The sequence below is a fragment of the Lissotriton vulgaris genome, chromosome 1_2 (genome assembly GCF_964263255.1).
Source record: "Lissotriton vulgaris chromosome 1_2, aLisVul1.2, whole genome shotgun sequence".
Taxonomy (NCBI): Eukaryota; Metazoa; Chordata; class Amphibia; order Caudata; family Salamandridae; genus Lissotriton; species Lissotriton vulgaris.
This window is the reverse complement of record NC_141686.1, coordinates 45,287,457-45,311,247: the sequence shown is the minus strand read 5'-3', so window position 1 is coordinate 45,311,247 and position 23,791 is coordinate 45,287,457. Positions and strand designations below refer to the sequence as shown.

At 44.8% G+C, this 23,791-nt stretch overlaps 1 protein-coding gene across 1 annotated transcript in view; it reads right to left on the bottom strand.

The window, feature by feature from the left end:
- TMTC1 (transmembrane O-mannosyltransferase targeting cadherins 1) overlaps positions 1–23,791 on the bottom strand; it is a 1,524,654-nt gene that overhangs the window by 637,923 nt on the left and 862,940 nt on the right. Inside the window, exon 9 of the mRNA XM_086952798.1 lies at positions 23,213–23,334. Coding sequence (XP_086808924.1) covers positions 23,213–23,334 — 122 coding nt within the window. The remainder of the gene's footprint in view (positions 1–23,212; positions 23,335–23,791) is intronic.

Here is a 23,791-nt window from a genome sequence, read left to right as displayed (position 1 = left end):
CCCAGTAGACCCTAGTTGCCAGCTGAAATCAGAACTGGCACAGTAGTCCCAGTAGACCTTAGGTGCAAGCTGAAATCAGAACTGACACAGTAGTCCCAGAAGTCCCTAGGTGCCAGCTGAAATCAGAACTGACACAGTAGTCCCAGCAGACCCTAGGTGCCAGCTGAAAGCAGAACTGACACAGTAGTCCCAGTAGACCCTAGGTGCCAGCTGAAAGCAGAACTGACACAGTAGTCCCAGTAGACCTTAGGTGCCGGCTGAAATCAGAACTGGCACAGTAGTCCCAGTAGACCCTAGGTGCCAGCTGAAATCAGAACTAACACAGTAGTCCCAGTAGACCATAGGAGCCAGATTAAATCAGAACTGACACAGTAGTCCCAGTAGACCCTAGGAGCCAGATGAAATCAAAACTGACACAGTAGTCCCAGTAGGCCCTAGGAGCCAGATGAAATCAGAACTGGCACAGTAGTCCAAGTAGACCCTAGGAGCCAGATGAAATCAGAACTGACACAGTAGTCCCAGTAGACCCTAGGAGCCAGATGAAATAAGAACTGGCACAGTAGTCCAAGTAGACCCTAGGAGCCAGATGAAATCAGAACTGACACAGTAGTCCCAGTAGACCCTAGGAGCCAGATGAAATCAGAACTGGCACAGTAGTCCAAGTAGACCCTAGGAGCCAGCTGAAATCAGAACTGGCACAGTAGTCCCAGTAGACCTTAGGTGCCAGCTGAAATCAGAACTGGCACAGTAGTCCAAGTAGACCCTAGGTGCCAGCTGAAATCAGAACTGACACAGTAGTCCCAGTAGACCCTGGGAGCCAGATGAAATCAGAACTGGCACAGTAGTCCCAGTAGACCCTAGGTGCCAGCTGAAATCAGAACTGACACAGTAGTCCCAGTAGACCCTAGGAGCCAGATGAAATCAGAACTGGCACAGTAGTCCCAGTAGATTGCAATCAGAACTGGCACAGTAGTCCCAGAAGTCCCTAGGTGCCAGCTGAAATCAGAACTGACACAGTAGTCCCAGTAGACCTTAGGTGCCAGCTGAAATCAGAACTGGCACAGTAGTCCCAGTAGACCCTAGGTGCCAGCTGAAATCAGAACTGACACAGTAGTCCCAGTAGACCGTAGGAGCCAGATGAAATCAGAACTGACACAGTAGTCCCAGTAGACCCTAGGAGCCAGATGAAATCAAAACTGACACAGTAGTCCAAGTAGACCCTAGGAGCCAGATGAAATCAGAACTGGCACAGTAGTCCAAGTAGACCCTAGGAGCCAGATGAAATCAGAACTGACACAGTAGTCCCAGTAGACCCTAGGAGCCAGATGAAATAAGAACTGGCACAGTAGTCCAAGTAGACCCTAGGAGCCAGATGAAATCAGAACTGACACAGTAGTCCCAGTAGACCCTAGGAGCCAGATGAAATCAGAACTGGCACAGTAGTCCAAGTAGACCCTAGGAGCCAGCTGAAATCAGAACTGGCACAGTAGTCCCAGTAGACCTTAGGTGCCAGCTGAAATCAGAACTGGCACAGTAGTCCAAGTAGACCCTAGGAGCCAGATGAAATCCGAACTGGCACAGTAGTCCCAGTAGACCCTAGGTGCCAGCTGAAATCAGAACTGACACAGTAGTCCCAGTAGACCCTAGGAGCCAGATGAAATCAGAACTGGCACAGTAGTCCCAGTAGATTGCAATCAGAACTGGCACAGTAGTCCCAGCAGACCCTAGGTGCCAGCTGAAAGCAGAACTGACACAGTAGTCCCAGTAGACCCTAGGTGCCAGCTGAAAGCAGAACTGGCACAGTAGTCCCAGTAGATTGCAATCAGAACTGGCACAGTAGTCCCAGCAGACCCTAGGAGCCAGCTGAAAGCAGAACTGACACAGTAGTCCCAGTAGACCCTAGGTGCCAGCTGAAAGCAGAACTGACACAGTAGTCCCAGTAGACCATAGGAGCCAGATTAAATCAGAACTGACACAGTAGTCCCAGTAGGCCCTAGGAGCCAGATGAAATCAGAACTGGCACAATAGTCCAAGTAGACCCTAGGAGCCAGATGAAATCAGAACTGACACAGTAGTCCCAGTAGACCCTAGGAGCCAGATGAAATAAGAACTGGCACAGTAGTCCAAGTAGACCCTAGGAGCCAGATGAAATCAGAACTGACACAGTAGTCCCAGTAGACCCTAGGAGCCAGATGAAATCAGAACTGGCACAGTAGTCCAAGTAGACCCTAGGAGCCAGCTGAAATCAGAACTGGCACAGTAGTCCCAGTAGACCTTAGGTGCCAGCTGAAATCAGAACTGGCACAGTAGTCCAAGTAGACCCTAGGTGCCAGCTGAAATCAGAACTGACACAGTAGTCCCAGTAGACCCTAGGAGCCAGATGAAATCAGAACTGACACAGTAGTCCCAGTAGACCCTAGGAGCCAGATGAAATCAGAACTGGCACAGTAGTCCCAGTAGAACCTAGGTGCCAGCTGAAATCAGAACTGACACAGTAGTCCCAGTAGACCCTAGGAGCCAGATGAAATCAGAACTGGCACAGTAGTCCCAGTAGATTGCAATCAGAACTGGCACAGTAGTCCCAGAAGTCCCTAGGTGCCAGCTGAAATCAGAACTGACACAGTAGTCCCAGTAGACCTTAGGTGCCAGCTGAAATCAGAACTGGCACAGTAGTCCCAGTAGACCCTAGGTGCCAGCTGAAATCAGAACTGACACAGTAGTCCCAGTAGACCGTAGGAGCCAGATGAAATCAGAACTGACACAGTAGTCCCAGTAGACCCTAGGAGCCAGATGAAATCAAAACTGACACAGTGGTCCAAGTAGACCCTAGGAGCCAGATGAAATCAGAACTGGCACAGTAGTCCAAGTAGACCCTAGGAGCCAGATGAAATCAGAACTGACACAGTAGTCCCAGTAGACCCTAGGAGCCAGATGAAATAAGAACTGGCACAGTAGTCCAAGTAGACCCTAGGAGCCAGATGAAATCAGAACTGACACAGTAGTCCCAGTAGACCCTAGGAGCCAGATGAAATCAGAACTGGCACAGTAGTCCAAGTAGACCCTAGGAGCCAGCTGAAATCAGAACTGGCACAGTAGTCCCAGTAGACCTTAGGTGCCAGCTGAAATCAGAACTGGCACAGTAGTCCAAGTAGACCCTAGGTGCCAGCTGAAATCAGAACTGACACAGTAGTCCCAGTAGACCCTAGGAGCCAGATGAAATCAGAACTGGCACAGTAGTCCCAGTAGAACCTAGGTGCCAGCTGAAATCAGAACTGACACAGTAGTCCCAGTAGACCCTAGGAGCCAGATGAAATCAGAACTGGCACAGTAGTCCCAGTAGATTGCAATCAGAACTGGCACAGTAGTCCCAGAAGTCCCTAGGTGCCAGCTGAAATCAGAACTGACACAGTAGTCCCAGTAGACCTTAGGTGCCAGCTGAAATCAGAACTGGCACAGTAGTCCCAGTAGACCCTAGGTGCCAGCTGAAATCAGAACTGACACAGTAGTCCCAGTAGACCGTAGGAGCCAGATGAAATCAGAACTGACACAGTAGTCCCAGTAGACCCTAGGAGCCAGATGAAATCAAAACTGACACAGTGGTCCAAGTAGACCCTAGGAGCCAGATGAAATCAGAACTGGCACAGTAGTCCAAGTAGACCCTAGGAGCCAGATGAAATCAGAACTGACACAGTAGTCCCAGTAGACCCTAGGAGCCAGATGAAATAAGAACTGGCACAGTAGTCCAAGTAGACCCTAGGAGCCAGATGAAATCAGAACTGACACAGTAGTCCCAGTAGACCCTAGGAGCCAGATGAAATCAGAACTGGCACAGTAGTCCAAGTAGACCCTAGGAGCCAGCTGAAATCAGAACTGGCACAGTAGTCCCATTAGACCTTAGGTGCCAGCTGAAATCAGAACTGGCACAGTAGTCCAAGTAGACCCTAGGTGCCAGCTGAAATCAGAACTGACACAGTAGTCCCAGTAGACCCTAGGAGACAGATGAAATCAGAACTGACACAGTAGTCCCAGTAGACCCTAGGAGCCAGATGAAATCAGAACTGGCACAGTAGTCCCAGTAGACCCTAGGTGCCAGCTGAAATCAGAACTGACACAGTAGTCCCAGTAGACCCTAGGAGCCAGATGAAATCAGAACTGGCACAGTTGTCCCAGTAGATTGCAATCAGAACTGGCACAGTAGTCCCAGTAGACCCTAGGAGCCAGATGAAATCAGAACTGGCACAGTAGTCCCAGTAGACCCTAGGTGCCAGCTGAAATCAGAACTGACACAGTAGTCCCAGTAGACCCTAGGAGCCAGATGAAATCAGAACTGGCACAGTAGTCCCAGTAGATTGCAATCAGAACTGGCACAGTAGTCCCAGTAGACCTTAGGTGCCAGCCGAAATCAGAACTGGCGCAGTAGTCCCAGTAGACCCTAGGTGCCAGCTGAAATCAGAACTGGCGCAGTAGTCCCAGTAGACCCTAGGTGCCAGCTGAAATCAGAACTGACACAGTAGTCCCAGTAGACCCTAGGAGCCAGATGAAATCAGAACTGACACAGTAGTCCAAGTAGACCCTAGGAGCCAGATGAAATCAGAACTGACACAGTAGTCCAAGTAGACCCTAGGTGCCAGCTGAAATCAGAACTGACAAAGTAGTCCCAGTAGACCCTAGGAGCCAGATGAAATCAGAACTGACACAGTAGTCCCAGTAAACCCTAGGAGCCAGATGAAATCAGAACTGGCACAGTAGTCCCAGTAGACCCTACGTGCCAGCTGAAATCAGAACTGACACAGTGCGGGGAATGAGATTTTAATACCTTTTCTGATCACTTTGATTCCTATCTCATTCGTCAAATTTTGGATCGATTATTTTCTGTCATTGAGTAAAAGACAATCCCCGCATAGGTTAGATAAACCCCATAAACTGACACAACTCTGAAGAACCACTTACAACTGATAAAGTTTAAAAGGTTTAATATAAAATTAAGAAAAGTTGCAAATACAATCCTCTCAGGATAAGATTCAATAAGTATACAGGAACTAGAAGGAACATATATTCCCTAAAGAACCTCAGTCTACAAACGAATACAGTTAAAATCAGTTCCAGAATCAACAAATTAAAAAGCATAGACACAATGTGGTTCCGTTGCGTCATCTAAAGAAAGAGAAAAACAAGTTAAATCTGTCCCTACTCTATGCTAGGTGACATCCCTACTTCGCAAGTTCCTTACCTAAAAAAGGTGTCAGCAGTTTGACTTCCAAAGAAGTTCAAACTCTCTTAACCTCTAATGGTAACCTATGTTTGAGAAGCAGTACCCTCTCTGCCTACCCATCCGCTCTCTAAGGGTCCTCGGCCTACTGCTCTCTTGCGCTCTGATCTCTCTCAGCGCATCTGCTCAAGTCATCTGCGCTCTTGCTGTTCCTCCTATTCGCCCTTCGCTTCACTGTTCCTAACTTGCTTGCTTTCCTCCCCAGGGTGCTGTCCCTAAAATACACAATCACAGTATGGGTGGAACGCCCCTTTGACGCCCACCACGTACTTTCCCATGATGTCATTTCTGGCTCTTTCCATAGCTTCATCTCTTCGCGTCGTCCGTTAAGTTGACCCTTCTTCTTAGACGCCATCTTCGTCTTCTTGCTGGTGACTTCATTGACATTTCATTTGACACTTTCGGAGCAAAAGTCTATCACCTCAGCAGAACTCTACTCTTTACGACTATATTCTTAACCTTCTTTGGTCCTGTGAACGGTCATTTCAAAACAAGACTCAAATTCCAAGCGTCTCCTCTCACGTTTAGGCCATAAACTTCGTCCAGCATTGTCACCTTAAATCTAACAAGACCTTAGACTCTTTGGCTCGCACATTCAGATCAAGGCTATTCACGACTCCTGTGAGCCCACTAAATTACATACAGCGGACTACACTCCTGCGAACCCTTGGTCAGTCAGGTTAAAATCACACATGACCAAACTCTTCTAACATTCCTACAAACTCTTCTACACAGTATAACCTTTAACACACATTTATATATAATCGCATTTAGCAAATCCTTTGATTATAAGTGAATACATTTTACATAGAATATATAAAGTTATATTCTCGTTCGTCACATCGTTCTATATATGCTCTGCACATTTCTTCATTTACATTTCTCCGCTTTCTCCATTTAAAGTTACACACGTACATGAATTCTACTTTGCACGTTCTAATGTTCGTAAGCATTTCTATACATTTCTACATTAGCCCACTATGCATATGGGCTTCTTAATCCTAATGCATTTTCTAAAGCTAATACAGAATACATTTCCTATATTACTTTGGTTACATCTGCTAACTTTATACTATAAGTGTCAATTTCACGTTACAGTTTCTACGTTTGCGTTATATGCTTGTGAATATGGTTCGGATATACTTTTTATTCAAATTGCGCTCTCTCAGTTCCCCCCTTTGATGACCTCTAGGGGTCATCACTAAATGCAATTTGAATAACACCTTTACACAGAACTAGTTACAAGATTCCCTCTTTTTATCGTTTCGAGAGCTCTTAAACTTTTATACTGTTGGTCTTGTAAAGCAGCTAATCTCCTTTCTTGTTCTCTCATGGACCTTTGTAACCGGTTCGACCTATACCATTTGTACAGTTTCACTAACCCTAACAATGTAATTATGCAAATTAATACTATTAAAACAGGTTTCAATATGTACCACACAACGCTTTTACCAAGGTTGGCAAACCAACTTCCAACCTTTCCTACTCCATGACCTACTTTTTCCCAAACATTTATTTTTGTTAAATCTTCTATTTCTTGATGTATCTCTGTAATGTTTTGTATGACTTTCTCCAGTGGTTTTGAATTATCAGGAATATAAGTACAACATTCCTGGACCTTCAAAGCCTTGCAAACTCCGCCCTCTTTCGCTAGCAGAACATCTAAAGCAAGGCGATTCTGAAGAACCATTGCTCTAATCGATTGCATCTCGCCTTCTACTAGCATCAATGACCTTGCAGTACTTGCAGATAATCTATCTACGACTTTGGCTAGTCTCCTGATCTTAACATCGTTAAGTATTAAGCCTAACATAGGAAACATCGCTCCGAATATGTCTCCAACTACTTCAGCATCTCCTACTTCTCTTTTCGCTCTTGTCGAAGCCTTTCCTTCTATGATCGCTAAATCCTTTGCATGATATATCTTGGGGAAGACAATTGCCAAGTAACACGAACCATACCAATTGTCAGGCAGTTTTACATAGGCATTTCTTCCACATACAAAATATACATTAGGAATAGCTTGCATCCCTTTCATAAAATCTTTCGTATAGTACTCTAATCTAAAAGCATGTTCGCAATTTACTTCACCTACAAATACACTCTCGTAATATGTCTTGCTTCGAGTTAAACATAACTTTCCTTTTTGCGTTCTATCCAAAGCTATTGGACCATTGCTACCTTTCTTTTTATGTGCTTTTTCTTCTTCGGTCCAATCAGTTTTCCGCTGTCCTGACATTTTTAGAATCTTCTGCCTTCTGTATCGGTCATCTACTTGTCCTATGAACCTTTTCTCTATCTCTGACACTTAGCAAGTCAGATTATTTCTGCGTGCATATGAAGTATCTAATGTATCCCAAGGAAGAAAGAATTTGGCTAATCTATCCTCCTTTTTATAATAGTCCCACTTATTCATTTGTTTATAATTTGGAACTTCAGGCAGTACCGAATCATAATTTGAAAAGTAGTACTTGAACCCTTCTCTACCATAAAATATACTGAGCAGTAAACTACATGTTATCCCATAAGTCAGTGGGAGATGATGATATCTGATGCCTTCATCTACAGAAGCCGGCAATTGCATACAAACATAGCAATCTTTGGCCTCCATGGCATCGATATACTCGTACAATAGCTTGGCATATGCATTTGATCTAAAATTTCCCTGTGACTCGTCTACGTGTAACCTACGAGCTTCATCTGCCAGTAACGCCTTTTCACGAATAAAATTGCTCTCCTCCTTCTTCCCAACAAGAGCAGGTTTCAAAGTCGTTACAGGCTTTACATCTGCTGTTTCTTTATCACTTTCATGTCCTACTATGTATGATATGGTCACTACTGTAATAATGAGAAAAATTACTACTGCTATTAGTGTACCTATTATGCATTTGGCTTTTCGGTTTGGGTTGCCGTTCTCCATGTTATCAAACAGCGTAGCTCGTTCTTTTTCGAAGAAAAGTTTTTCTGTTTCAGTCTTGGTTTTGCTTTATTTGCCTTCTCAGTCTGTAAAGTGCTTTTTATTAACAAAAGTCTCTTTGCACAACAATGTCTTTTTTATCTTCAGCAACAGACAACCCTAACCCTTCTCCGTCCTCTAAATGTAATCCCTAACTTTTATTCTTCTTTCCACTCGGCTCTAGGTTATCTTCTTCTTTATTACTTAACACAAAAGTCTTTATGCATCTACAATTATTCTCGTACCTGCAGCTTTAATAACATGTTCCAATAACTCTAAACGAATTACTTTTTCTTCTTCTTCTGGTATTTGATGACCAAAAGTCGGAAACTGTAATCGATTTAGCACTAGATCTTTGATCCGACTCAGGTAAGGGGGTATGGGGAGTGTGAAAGTCATTAACCCCTCAGTCTCGATTCCAGGCGTCAACATCCATATCTCCACTGCCACAAATGGATCGAGATCGATCACTTTCACTTCTCTCACTCTCCCAGATTTCTGTCCCCAAGACATCTGCTAGATAAGTCCACTCTGGGGTGGCGTACCTTCTGCAGGGCACACGTACCCTTCTTGATCTTCTCGGACTCTCAGAGCCTGAATCCGTAGTTTCTTCTTCTTGATCCGACTCTTCAGAGATCGGGACAAGGGTTCTCTCTTGATGTGCTTTTAAGCTTGGCCTTCTCCTTCTCTCCGGCCAACTAGCTTCGTCACTCCTTGTCCTCCTGCTCCTTGTTCTTGGACTTGTCTCTTGATCACTCACAGCTTGTTCGGTATCTGATTCGAACTCCCAGTTACTTTCTTCTCCTGAGGCGACTTCGGTCCCACTAGTGTCCTGACCGTCGTCAACCTGTTCCGACACAGGCTCAGCCTCTTCGATCACCTCTACAGCTTGGCTTTCCCCCTCTATGGCTTCTCCGCTTTCCGCTGGATTCTCATCCGAGAGAGGAGCTGTTTCTTCTAGAGGTGTTGGCACTCTTCGAGTGTGTGAGGCGTGTATCCAGTTGGGCAAGCCTCCACACTTTACTGCAGTGTTCGTAACTAGTATGACCTGGAATGGTCCTCGCCAGCGCACGTCTAGACAGTTCTTCCTGACATGTTTCTTCACCAGGACCCAGTCCCCCGGACACAGGTCATGGCACAAGTCTTGTGCTGATGGAACCTCTGCAGCCTGGACCTGGAGGGACACAGAATTAATGGCATCAGATAGTCCCTTGCAGTAGTCCAAGATCAAATCGTCTGTGATGTTCAATAACGCTGCAGTCGGAACCGATGGCAATCTCATAGCTCTCCCCATTAGCACCTCGTGTGGAGAGAGACCTGTTTTTCTATCTGGTGTGCTACGTATGCTCATAAGAACCAATGGAAGTGCGTCTGGCCAACTCAGGGATGTCGATGAACAAACTTTGGCGAGTCTGGACTTGATTGTACTGTTGATTTGCTCTACAATCCCTGAAGCTTCTGGTCGATAGCTGCAATGGAGCTTCTGATCGATACTCAAAGCTGAACATAGCATCTTCACTATTTCGCTGTTAAAATGAGTTCCTCTGTCCGATTCCAAAGAGGATGGCACCCCAAACCTCGGTATCAGTTCTCTAAGTAACGATTTCGCTACTGTGAGTGTATCGCACCTACGTGTAGGGTAAGCTTCAACCCATCTAGAAAATATACAGACAATCACTAAAACGTATCTGAGTCTATTGCATTTAGGCATTTCGATGAAATCAAGCTGCATTCTATTGAAAGGCCCCCCAGACCTTCCTATGTGACTCAATGTGACTGGTGTTCTCTTTCCTACGTTTAGTTGCTAACAGATCGCACATCGCTGACATACTGCTTCTGCCGCTACTCTAAATTTCGGATTAAACCATGTTTGTCTGAATACTCTCACCATGGCATCTCTACCTATGTGTGCTGATCCATGCAATTTCCTTGCCATTGGACTAACAAGTTCATTTGGTAAAACTGCTCTCCCATCTGCAGAGATCCAAAAGTTCATTTCACTTTTAGTACATCCAGCTGTTTCCCAGCCCTTTTTCTCATCATCTGGTGCATTTTCCTGAACACATTTTAATTCGTCCCACGTATCTACAGTGTCTAACAACAATGTTAATTAAGTTCTTTCTTGTATTCCCCCCACTTCTACATTGGTGTGAGAATATCCCTGTTCTGCGCAGTAACGCGCTACTTCATCTGCGTAACGGTTGCCTTGCGACACAAAATCTACATTCTTCGTGTGCGCGGCACATTTGACAACCGCTATGGCTGTCGGACCTTGCAATGCTTCTAACAATAATCTCACGAATTCTCCATTCCTAATGGGAGAACCCGAGGAGGTCATGTAACCTCTTTGAGACCATAACTGCCCGTAATCGTGAACTACCCCGAAACCATACTGGCTATCGGTGTATATGGTGACTCGAATTTTGTTTTCTGCTAAACAGGCACGCGTCAAAGCAATAATTTCAGCTACCTGAGCGGAGTGTACTCCTTCCAGGCAAGCGGCTTCTACAACTCTGGTAATTGTACAAACTGCATAAGCTGCTCTCAGCTGACCGATATCGTCTCTTACGCATGAACCATCAACAAAGAATATTTCATCGGGGTCAGTCAATGGCTCATCTACGATATCAGGTCTCGGTTTGGTGCATAGTTCAGTCACATCAAGGCAGTCATGATCTGTACAAATTTCATCATCAATCTCATTTGGAAGTGGCATCAAAGTAGCAGGATTCAAGACGGAGCATCTCTTTAGGGTCACATTCTCGGCAGCCAATATGACTTGCTCGTAGCGTGTGAGCCTGCTATTCGTCAGATGCTGAGTCTTAGTCCTGGTCATTAACAATTCCACAGAATGCGGTACGTACACCACTAACTGATGTCCCATTAGCACACTTTCACATCGTTCAATGCTGACACCCGTTGCAGCTACGGATTTGAGACATCCGGGCAACGCTGCGGCTACTGGGTCTAATGTAGCCGAAAAATAAGCAACTGGCCTACGCGCATCTCCGTGTATCTGGGCCAAAACTGCTAAAGCGCAACCCTCTCTTTCGCAGCAGTAAAGCAAGAATGGTTTTGTGTAATCAGGCATTCCCAAAGCCGGGGCACGACACAAGTCCTCCCTCAGCTGCAAAAACGCCATCAAACAATCTTTGTCCCATGGTACCGGATCACTTACTCCTTTGTGCGTCAGTTGTAATAACGGTTTTGCCTTCAGTGAAAAGTTGGCTATCCACTGTCGACAATAACCGACCATGCCTAGGAACATCCTGACTTCTCTGTGTTTTAGGCGCGTTAATTTTCATAATCGCCTCTATTCTGTCTGGAGACACCTTCCGTTTTCCCTTTTCAATCCTGTGGCCCAAGTATTGCACTTCAGTCAGACAATACTGCAATTTACTTGGAGACACCTTGTGTCCGTTCTCGGCCAAGTGATTTAATAAGGTGATGGTGTCTACTTTGCAAGCTTCCTCAGTTTCTGACGCAACTAGGAGGTTGTCTATGTACTGGACCAGAACCGAATTCTTGGGCAGTACTAGACTTTCAAGATTTTTCTTCAGTAGCTGGTTAAAAATCGATGGGCTTTCTGTATACCCCTGGGGAATACGACACCATGTTAAAACGCGATTTTCCAGCTTAAAAGCGAACAAATACTGGCTCTCCTCGTCTAAAGGAATCGAAAAGAAAGCCTGGCACAAGTCTATCACTGTGAACCATTCAGCTTGGAACGGTATCTGAAACAATATTACTGATGGATTCGGTACCACTGGACAACATGAGACAACAATATAATTAATCTTTCGAAGGTCCTGCACTATTCTGTATTTTCCACTAGGTTTCTGCAAACCCATAATCGGGGAGTACCATGGACTTCCCACGATCTCCTTCAGTATTCCCTGTTTAATCATGGATTCGATCACAGGCTTTATTCCTGCAATCGTCTCCGGTGTCAACTTATATTGTGGTGTTCTTGGATACTCGGCATTGGGTCTTACCATGATCTTTACTGGTTCTACCCCTTTGATCAATCCTATTTCTTCTCCCGTGAAATCCCACACCTCAGCTGACACTTTCTCTCTCAAGTCCTGTGGAAGCTCCTCCACTGTTAAGGTAGGATATAGTTCCACGCATTCCTGCGAGTTTACAACCTTAAAATCGGCATCATCATCGTTGGTCTGCACTTCTACTCCTTCAGGTGTGCAATATATTGTGCAGTTCAGTTTACACAACAGATCTCTTCCTAGCAAACACACAGGGCTAGAATCACAGATCACAAACTGATGTTCGTCACTGTAATTCCCTATCCTCACTGACACTGGTTCTGTCAGAGGATTCGTCATTCTCCTGTTTGCGACTCCTACCACCTGAATCGTCTCTCCCGACATTGGCAGACCTGGGACTACCGCTGATCTCAAAGTGGATCGAGTGGCCCCCGTATCCACCAAAAAGGTTGTAGGACATCCAGCCACTTCAGCCTCTACGTATGGTCCTCTCTGATCTACTTCCAGGGCTGCTCCTAGAGTACAGTCTTCTTCCCTATTCACTCGTTGCCCTGTAAGAGGATCAACGTAGTAGCATTCTTCTCCTCCTACGAACAATGGCATTTGTCTGTAGGTTTTCCCTCCATTTGTAATGCGAGGCGGTTAAGGAAACGGGGCTCGAGGAGTCTGAGTCCCCCCTTTGACAAACTTTCCCTTCGGGACTGCTGCTCCCTTAATTACGTTGTTCTGAACCTCATCTTCCTCCTGTTCTAATTCCCCTGTCTCGACATTATAAGGACACTCGCGTCTCCAATGTCCCACCTCGTTACACTGATGGCACCTCGTTGTCTTTTTCAGTGTCGCGATATCTATTCTCGGTCTCGGTCTTTCTTCCTCATCTCTGTTTTGATTATTCTGTTTCTTTCCTGGCGTTCCTGTTCCCTGTTGCCGCTGTCCAACCTTTCTAGCTGATTGCATCTGTACCAACATCAGCTTTTCCTTAAGTTTCTTTGCCTTCGAATCTATTTCATCGCTACAGTACCTTGCATACCTCAGAATCTCATCTAAAGGTTTGTTCTGCCAACAAATCAAATGCTGTTGAATCATCAGGCTTATGTCTGGTCTCAATCCTAGAACAAACTTCGACACAAACTGTCCTATGTCTTTGGGATCCATTACGTCTAACCCACTGTACTGTTTGAATGCTTTCAGCAATCTCTCATAGAACTCATGAACGGTCTCTTTAGGTTCCTGAGTTGTTCGATCTATCTTAACCCAGTCTATGTCTTGCACCGGCACTTTCTCTTTTAACCATGCTATTACTCTCTCGTATTTTTCCATGACCCTATCTGATGGACCGTTTGTCCGGGCATCCCTCGGAGGCTCACAAGCGGGCCATTCAACACTAAGTTTGCATGCCGTCCACAAATCTCCGGGCACTACGATATCGAACAAGGTGTTCAAATCGATCCACAGCACCTTAGAGATCTTCACGAATCTCTCTACCTCCTTATACCACTCGACGGGGTTCTCTCTAAGCTTTGGAAAGGAATTAGTAAATGCCGCTAAATCCCCCCTACTCCAGGGCACATGGACGTAGTTTCCATTCGCGATTTCTCGCAAAGGGAAAGCTTCCATTCGCATTAGCTCTCCATCCTGGGACCTCGCAAGTGTACTCCTTCTGACGGATCCCCTCTTGGACCATCTTTCCTCCCATTTATCCAGATCCCTCCATACTCTGATACACAGGATCAGTTCCTTTATGTGTACTTTTAGCCCAATCGTCCTACGCTCATCTAGATCCTGATCCGTGCAATTTAGCCTATGGTTGCCCTGTAAAGCTTTAGTTCGTGACATGTCTATCATATACCTGTCTGCCAATTCAGATAATTTTTTCATGAGCTGACCTTGCTTTCCGAGTAACATCCTTAGATAGAAACAGTATTTCATCTGGTTCATACAGCTCTAACCTTTCCATTGCCACTGTGCCGTCTATTATTTCATCCAAGTCTGATTTCAAACTCATTACATCAAGCCGTCTTGCTTTTATTTCAGCTCTCAGTACGTCAGTCCTAGGTTGTTCGCTCACACCCCTCTCACCTCCACTATGCGCCCTACGTCTGAGCACAGGTGAGTTATGAGGAGTTCTTCTTGCATCTCTTTGTTCCCACCTCTCTAGATCCCAAGCTTTTCTATCTTCCCTTGGGGTATGGTGGAACATTGATCCATTCCCCATCACTACATTCCGTCTTTTCGGCTCGGTTTCTCTAGATACAATATAGGATCCTCCGTTCTGTTCTGTATCACTGCAAATCCCTTGCTGTCTGGTGTCGCTCAATAACCGATAAGGTCCTTCACGGTCTTCCATGTTCCCGCGATCTCGTTCGTGATCACCGGATGCATGGCGAGACGTTTCGCGACTCCCTATGTTCTCATGACTTCGTCCGTGATCACCGGATGCATGGCGAGACCCTTCGCGACTCTCCATGTTCCCGTGATTCCAATGTCGCACATTTTCGTCCGGGGCATGGTGAGTGCACCTGAAACTATTTCGGTACTCCTGCGTCCTTCGTTCTCCCTCACTAAGGATGACGCGAGGCACTCCCCCACACCCTGCACTCCTGTCGTCGCACATTTGCCTATTGCCACTGGTAGTATGGCAAGTATCTCCTCTGCTTCCTTGACTCCCTCTCTCCCACTCCGGGCTGCTTTCGCCAGCTCCACAATGAGAGAGGACCCTGTTATCCTGATCTCTCCATTCTGCTTCTGTTTCTAATCTTTTATTCTGAGTCTCTTCGGCAGCATCCCATTCTCTCAGATATTCCCTTAATTCCTTATAGGATTTCGGTTTCGGTCCCCTCAAATCTATCTGTCCTCTTTGACCCCCTTGTTCTATCCAGGGACCCGTTGCGGAATCTAATGAGGTACTCCGACTCATTGGTCCTAGCAACTGCCTCTGAGGATTTATCGTGTTATTCCTATTCTCCATCTCTGCCCTTTCCCTGTCCCATCGTGCCTGTTCCTCCTGCTGGACCCCCTCTGGGTTGTAGATTGACACTATAGGGCCTATGGCAACAGGTACTTGTAGAGCATCTGGCATTTGATACGACCTTGCATGTTGCGTTTCTGGCACCTTCTGGACCACGAATCTTCCTACTACTCTCTGTTCGGGACTAGATTGAGGTACTTCCTCACCTTTCTTGGTATCCCACTCTGTTACTGGGAGCGGTTTATATTCCCCCCATCTAGCTCCGTCCCCTTGCTGTAGTTCGGGACTTTCGGCTTCTCTGTTGTACGGAGGTGGTCTATCCATTAATAGTCTCTCTATCAGATCCTCATCTGGCTCGCTATCCTCATCTTCTTCAAGAGGTTTCTTTTCTCCCGTAGCTTCTAGCATTGTGAACAGTTTGTCTGCTTCTATCCTTTGCACCCTCCACTTTTTAGCTTCATCGTCCCATTTTGCATCCTGCACTGCTTTTACCGATCGTCTCACTCTTTCTTGACGTCTACTCACGCTTTTTTCGTGTGCTGCTCTAAACCATGCACTAAGAGCTTCGAACTGTGTTGGCCTCGGTAGAGGTCTCGTTGCGAGCATTACCGCTTTCAGTTGGTTCAATACTTCTAGCTTAAACGTCCCGTATCTCGGGAACGTCAGTTCCTTATTCCCTTCTGTTAGCTTATTCCACTCAGAGATCCATAGTATTGAGTGTAAGCCTACATTTACTGCCATATGATAAGCTGGTGTGCCTTCTGGTGGAGCTTCTTCTCCTGCATATAAGTTTCTTCTATCTCTTCTAAAGATTGCCCTTAAACGTTTAAAACACTTCATTTTCGATAATCTAACGATTTTCCTTTATTTCTCTTCCTTATTTACGTCCCGATGACAAACCACCAATCCCTGTGCGACTCTCGCTAATCGGCCTATCCCAGCGCGGTTCTACACTGACGTCACTCGTCCCCTCTGCAGCAGTTCCCCTCCTTTCTCAGCTCGTCTCGCGGTCTTGCAAGCGTCTCATTCATACACCGAAAAATGACTACTTCCGTCCAAGCGATCACTTTTCTCTGACTGTACGTCCACAGTCTAACTGTAATTGTCACCTCAACTGGCGAGACGTCTTCCTCTCACTTCAGACGCTCGCCTTAATTGATAGGTTACTTACACACAGTAAACGTACGACCAGCGTCCGTTACTCATACACTCACTCTTACGCTCCCCCTATCATCGGTCTGTCGGGCGATCAATGGTACCTCATGACCCCATTTAAAATGGTAGACAATTACTCTGGGTGTTCGATACACCCGAACCACTTAAGCTCTCCTTGAACTTAAGATTTTATCCGGTTGCGCGCGCTCACAACCTTCCCTCAATCACACTACAGGCATTCAACCCCGCTTGACATTACAACACAGGTACAACATAAAACACCGCAATCTTAAAACGCATGACCCTTATACTCACTCTCGACCGACTCTGCTGCTTTTCTCTCGACGCACCGTCAGCACCTTCTTCGGCAGGGATTCTTCTTCTGGTCGTCGATGACTAGGGACCTTGGGGTAATCTAAACCTGACCTAGGTTGTCTTCCTCAAGAAGAAAACCATCTTTCTCTGCTACCAACTGCGGGGAATGAGATTTTAATACCTTTTCTGATCACTTTGATACCTATCTCATTCGTCAAATTTTGGATCGATTATTTTCTGTCATTGAGTAGAAGACAATCCCCGCATAGGTTAGATAAACCCCATAAACTGACACAACTCTGAAGAACCACTTACAACTGATAAAGTTTAAAAGGTTTAATATAAAATTAAGAAAAGTTGCAAATACAATCCTCTCAGGATAAGATTCAATAAGTATACAGGAACTAGAAGGAACATATATTCCCTAAAGAACCTCAGTCTACAAACGAATACAGTTAAAATCAGTTCCAGAATCAACAAATTAAAAAGCATAGACACAATGTGGTTCCGTTGCGTCATCTAAAGAAAGAGAAAAACAAGTTAAATCTGTCCCTACTCTATGCTAGGTGACATCCCTACTTCGCAAGTTCCTTACCTAAAAAAGGTGTCAGCAGTTTGACTTCCAAAGAAGTTCAAACTCTCTTAGCCTCTAATGGTAACCTATGTTTGAGAAGCAGTACCCTCTCTGCCTACCCATCCGCTCTCTAAGGGTCCTCGGCCTACTGCTCTCTTGCGCTCTGATCTCTCTCAGCGCATCTGCTCAAGTCATCTGCGTTCTTGCTGTTCCTCCTATTCGCCCTTCGCTTCGCTGTTCCTAACTTGCTTGCTTTCCTCCCCAGGGTGCTGTCCCTAAAATACACAATCACAGTATGGATGGAACGCCCCTTTGACGCCCACCACGTACTTTCCCATGATGTCCTTTCTGGCTCTTTCCATAGCTTCATCCGTTAAGTTGACCCTTCTTCTTAGACGCCATCTTCGTCTTCTTGCTGGTGACTTCATTGACATTTCATTTGACACTTTCGGAGCAAAAGTCTATCACCTCAGCAGAACTCTACTCTTTACGACTATATTCTTAACCTTCTTTGGTCCTGTGAACGGTCATTTCAAAACAAGACTCAAATTCCAAGCGTCTCCTCTCACGTTTAGGCCATAAACTTCGTCCAGCATTGTCACCTTAAATCTAACAAGACCTTAGACTCTTTGGCTCGCACATTCAGATCAAGGCTATTCACGACTCCTGTGAGCCCACTAAATTACATACAGCGGACTACACTCCTGCGAACCCTTGGTCAGTCAGGTTAAAATCACACATGACCAAACTCTTCTAACATTCCTACAAACTCTTCTACACAGTATAACCTTTAACACACATTTATATATAATCGCATTTAGCAAATCCTTTGATTATAAGTGAATGCATTTTACATAGAATATATAAAGTTATATTCTCGTTCGTCACATCGTTCTATATATGCTCTGCACATTTCTTCATTTACATTTCTCCGCTTTCTCCATTTAAAGTTACACACGTACATGAATTCTACTTTGCACGTTCTAATGTTCGTAAGCATTTCTATACATTTCTACATTAGCCCACTATGCATACGGGCTTCTTAATCCTAATGCATTTTCTAAAGCTAATACAGAATACATTTCCTATATTACTTTGGTTACATCTGCTAACTTTATACTATAAGTGTCAATTTCACGTTACAGTTTCTACGTTTGCGTTATATGCTTGTGAATATGGTTCGGATATACTTTTTATTCAAATTGCGCTCTCTCACAGTAGTCCCGGTAGACTGTAGGAGCCAGATGAAATCAGAACTGGCACAGTAGTCCCAGTAGATTGCAATCAGAACTGGCGCAGTAGTCCCAGTAGACCCTAGGTGCCAGCTGAAATCAGAACTGGCGCAGTAGTCCCAGTAGACCCTAGGTGCCAGCTGAAATCAGAACTGACACAGTAGTCCCAGTAGACCCTAGGAGCCAGATGAAATCAGAACTGACACAGTAGTCCAAGTAGACCCTAGGAGCCAGATGAAATCAAAACTGACACAGTAGTCCAAGTAGACCCTAGGTGCCAGCTGAAATCAGAACTAACACAGTAGTCCAAGTAGAACCTAGGTGCCAGCTGAAATCAGAACTGACACAGTAGTCCCAGTAGACCCTAGGAGCCAGATGAAATCAGAACTGACACAGTAGTCCCAGTAGACCCTAGGAGCCAGATGAAATCAGAACTGGCACAGTAGTCCCAGTAGACCCTAGGTGCCAGCTGAAATCAGAACTGACACAGTAGTCCCAGTAGACCCTAGGAGCCAGATGAAATCAGAACTGGCACAGTAGTCCCAGTAGACCCTAGGTGCCAGCTGAAATCAGAAGCTCTTGAGTCCATGTTCCCAAAAGGGATCAGTTACCTTCTGTATTCCAGCTGGGCATTCCTCCTGCAGTTCTTATCCAGGTCCACATTGTTCTCCAAAGTGTTTCCCTTATGAAGGGGTTTTTAACATGGGGTGAAAAGTTCTAGAAGGTAGGCACCTCTATCCATCCAAGGGTGATACATCGTATGTACGCCTGCTTCAATCCTCATGCACAGCATTTTGGGAATTTTGAAGATGGCACACTTAAGCGACCTGTTGAAAGAACATATCTGGGAGCCTAAGTCCTGCTCTTAATTGCCACAGTCTCTTCCCTCCATACCATCAAAAGGCAGCCCCTTCTGTGACTAGTTCCAGAGGTCCTGCTACCCCCTTGTGTATTTGTGGGGTTGAACCTTCCCATCTAGAAAAGTAATTAGCACAGACAGATTCTATTCTTCCTCTCCTCTCCTAGACGTAGGCCTTAATACTGGCTAATGGCCCTATTGTTTGGGGGTGGTCTTATAACACCAAGCTGTCAATCAGAGTAATTCCTTGGCAGAGAAGGGTGATTCAAAGGCTTGGATGTCATTAGCAGTTAAGTCATAGGAGAATAATACATTTCAAGTAGTGCAGATGAGGGGAAATTAATATCAGATCTGCATTTGATATCCTAATTTATCAAAATACTGGTACATCGACCAAGTCTTAAGACCTAACTATGTCAAAACTGTACCTTGGTACAGAATATGCCCCTAGCTAGAGTGAAGTACACAGACCTTTCTGTAATCCCTACACTTGCAGAAGTGTGGCTCACCAGTTAGAGGCGGCAGACCCAGAAGCAGAGGTCGGCCCGGGACCAGGGTTCAATCCCCGACGCGGCAGGGTACGGAACCAATGTCAGCGGGCTCGATAAATCTCGCCTCGGTGCCTCTCTAACCATGGGGCCCATGCTGCAACTCTGGGCAATAGCTTGCTTAATCTCCACAACGGCCCCCTCGCTGCCGGGGATGCCTGGCTTCACCTTGGGGATGCTCAATAGGGACCATCTCACAGGGAAAGCCAGGACGGGTTCCCCAGCGGCACACAGCACCAAGAAACCCTGGGGTGAACGTGCACTCTAAAAATTCATCATAACATAACTCACATTATAAGACCTGCCCAGGTCATCACCAATCCATAAAGGGTCCCTTCTTTGACAGGTTACCTATGTGCAGACACCATGCAGATTTAAATCAGCACCCCAGTGTCCAAATGCAATGTGCTCTCCCTGCCTGCCCCATCCAGGTCCCATGGCTTCCTTGTTTCCCAGGTGCAGCGCACCCGAGGAAGAGCAAGTCGAGGGTCTTCTCCTCCTGCAAGACCTCTCCACACAAGATCCTGGAAGGCAGCCTGCACCACAGGACAGGGAGAAATGAATTCTAGTCCCTGGGTGCTTCGGTGCAGAATGTGGCCATAGTCTATAATATAGTGAAGTCCACACACTGTTCAGTATTCACTACAGATGTCCTACTTACAGTATTAATACCCACTCACATTAAAAAACCTGCTCAGATCATCCCCAATCTCTAAAGTCTCCCTTCTTTGGCAGGTTACATGTGCACAGACATGATGCTGATTTAGACAGTAGTCTCACATGTGCAGACAGTGCATATGTGCATACGTGTGTGCACACTTGTTCACATGCAACCAGCCCAGAGTCTCTTACCCTACCTGTGTAACATTGAACCTTATCTTAAAAGACAGACATTGTCAAATAACAATCCAAATGAATTATACAAGCTTACAGTGAGGTTGATCCAGGAAGAGAGACTAGCTCAGTGCAGGAGTCCATAAAGAAAGGTAGGGGCATAATTACAAGGGCTTTATCTCCACTTTTTTGGCTTAAAAAGCCAAAAAAGCGGATATAAAACCATCACCCTATTTACAAGAGGGTGCTAACATGCATAATCGCATGTTAGCACCCTTTTTCCCAACGCCTCCCTTTGTATCTCTAATGACACCAGGACATGCCCAGTGACACCAGGGTACGTCACTGGGCGTACCCTGGATGGACAACCTAGTAAGTATCGCTGATGTTCACATCGCAATATTTACAAGGCTTCCCCAGCATTTTAGCACACTTTAGTTTTTGGAGAAAACTGCTGTTTGCTTTAAAAACTAACGTCTTCTAAAATGCAGACTTACCTATGCCTAACATTGGGGTGGATTATGATGATACAACCCTGTGGGTCGTATCAGCAAGGTTATCGCCGTTTTTGCAGGGAACATCCCTGGAAAACCAGCTATGTTCCCTGCAAAACTGCGATAACCTCGCTATCTCTGGAATTTTTATAAGCCTTGAGTAACGCGTTGTTAATAACACACTAACAGGGCGATAAATTCCAGAGATAACCTGCGATAATAAAATTATCGCTAAGCACGGCCAGCGATAATTATCGCTGGCCGTTGATAATATGCCCAGTCGTTCGTAAACAAAAACTCCAGGGGGCTAAATGTGGTGTAACGTATTTCTCACATTTAGCCTTCAGATAAACGGTCCCTGGTATAAATCATGCAGCATTGGTGACAAAAGTCAGCTTTGAGGCATAGTACCCAATGAAATGAAATCAATGTAGGCAACATACTAATGATCAGAACTTTTTTCATGCAGAGGCATTATAAATTGCCTGAACCCATCTGATAAATATTGAGTGAATAGTCATTCTGCACATAAACCTCCAGAGGAACAACCATGCTACCTGTTAAATGCTTATTCTAAATCCGTTGTTGCCGTCAACTCATTTAACCTTTGTTTACATTCAATTATGGGCATGGCTTGCTTACTTTGTGAAATACAGTCTCTTCCCCGTACAAACCTATGTTGACAAGGTAACACAAGCGTGGATATCTCTTTTCTTCATTTGTTCCCAAGGGTTTCACCCTTGATATGAATTTATCATTTGAAGCTCAAGCCAATAAGCTGTCATCATCACTCTGGTACATTTTAAAAATGATAAAAAAACTATTTCCATATCTACCACGAGATTCTCGTAAAACGGTAGTAACAGCATTAGCATTAGCAAGATTCGACTATGGAAATGGTCTATATGCCGGAGCCAGGAAAAGGATCACAGATAAATTACAACGCCTGCAAAATGCAGCAGCTAGACTGGTTCTAGACATACCCAGGTTTGAGCCAACCAGACACAGACTGAAAAATCTACATTGGCTGCCAATTGAAAAGAGGGTGACATTTAAAACACTCTGTCTAACCTATAAGGCACTACAGGGAAAAGGATCACCATTTTTGAGGGACCATTTGAAACAGTATGAACCCATGAGACCTCTGAGATCGGGCCAGATTAAACTAATTGCTGTTCCCAGATTTAAAAGAGCCAACTGGGGAGGGAGAAGTTTCCTGATACATGCAGCACGTACATGGAATCAACTGCCTCTGAACATAAAAACCTGTCCATCTTTAGAAACCTTTAGAAAGGAAGTAAAAACATGGCTATTCTCCGAATAAACATCAGACACGGTTACAAAGCTGGAAAGGATTTATCTTAGCGCCAAGACGCCCACGGGCAATCGTTACGCTCTATAAATTGACAAATCAAATCAATCAAATCAAGTACAATACATTTTCAGATCTGAATTTAGCGGCGAGATTGGCCTTAATGACCAAAATTTACGTTGGTATTTTTATTTTTTAAGCAGTACTGATATGATAATATCCCACCAATGATCAGGTACTGTCCCTGAAATTATAATTTCTCTCATGGTTTTATAAAACTTAAGGGGAATCTCCGGAGATAGCCATTTATATAGTTCTTCTGTAAGGTGTTATGACAAACTGCTTTCACAAAGCTAAGTTCTTAACAACTTTGACAATTTCTTTCTGTTAAAGTTTAACTATAAGACATAAGTGAAAAACATGGATTCAATTATGTCATATAAAGACTGATGAATAATTAACCACAAATGGCAAAATATTCTGATCCTTACCAATATATTGAGGCTCTTAAGTAGTTAAATTGAAGCAGGAAAGTTAATTCTACAACATTCTGGAGCAGCGTCAGAAAGATGACAAACAAATAAACATTACATATTGTAAAACGAATATGATACAGAGAAAGAAAAGGCAAAAAACAAGCATAAGAGTTGCACAAAAACATTTTCCAACAGAAACCAAAAGAAGCAGCGTATTACCTAGGCATGTAAAGCACTCGCTCTGCTACCACAAAGCCCACCCTGAAGAAGAGATTGCTGGCCGGTATGAATGGGAAAATGAGGAACAGTAAGCCAACCAGCACCTCCTTGTGTTCTTGCCTCTGTAAAAACCAAGAAAACAAGATCAATTAACGTAGTCAAAGCACTTTTGATTTCACGAAATGAAAATTCAATTTGAATCACTTTTGAAATGAATGCTCTTCCACAGATGTCAAAATACATGAATTCCCTCGCTGATATGAACTTCACATTTTACCCTAAGGTATTAATTCATTTGACAGTTATAGATCTTAAGACAGACAGACATGCTAATTGTGTAACATCTTGCAATAGTAGTAGTATAGCCCGCACCAATGTTGTTGAAGACAGACTCGTCCGGAGTGAGTAGGTCCCACTCCCTGGAGCCCCAAAATGGTGGCTACTGCCTTCCGTCACTGATGCGGGTGGTTTGGACGCCCAGGCTGAAGCCTGTCTTAATTTTCTTAGAAGTTTGCGAAAAGGAGGGGTCCTCCCACCTCTGATTTTTGTCCCCTCTCCTGGATTACCTTTGAATCCACA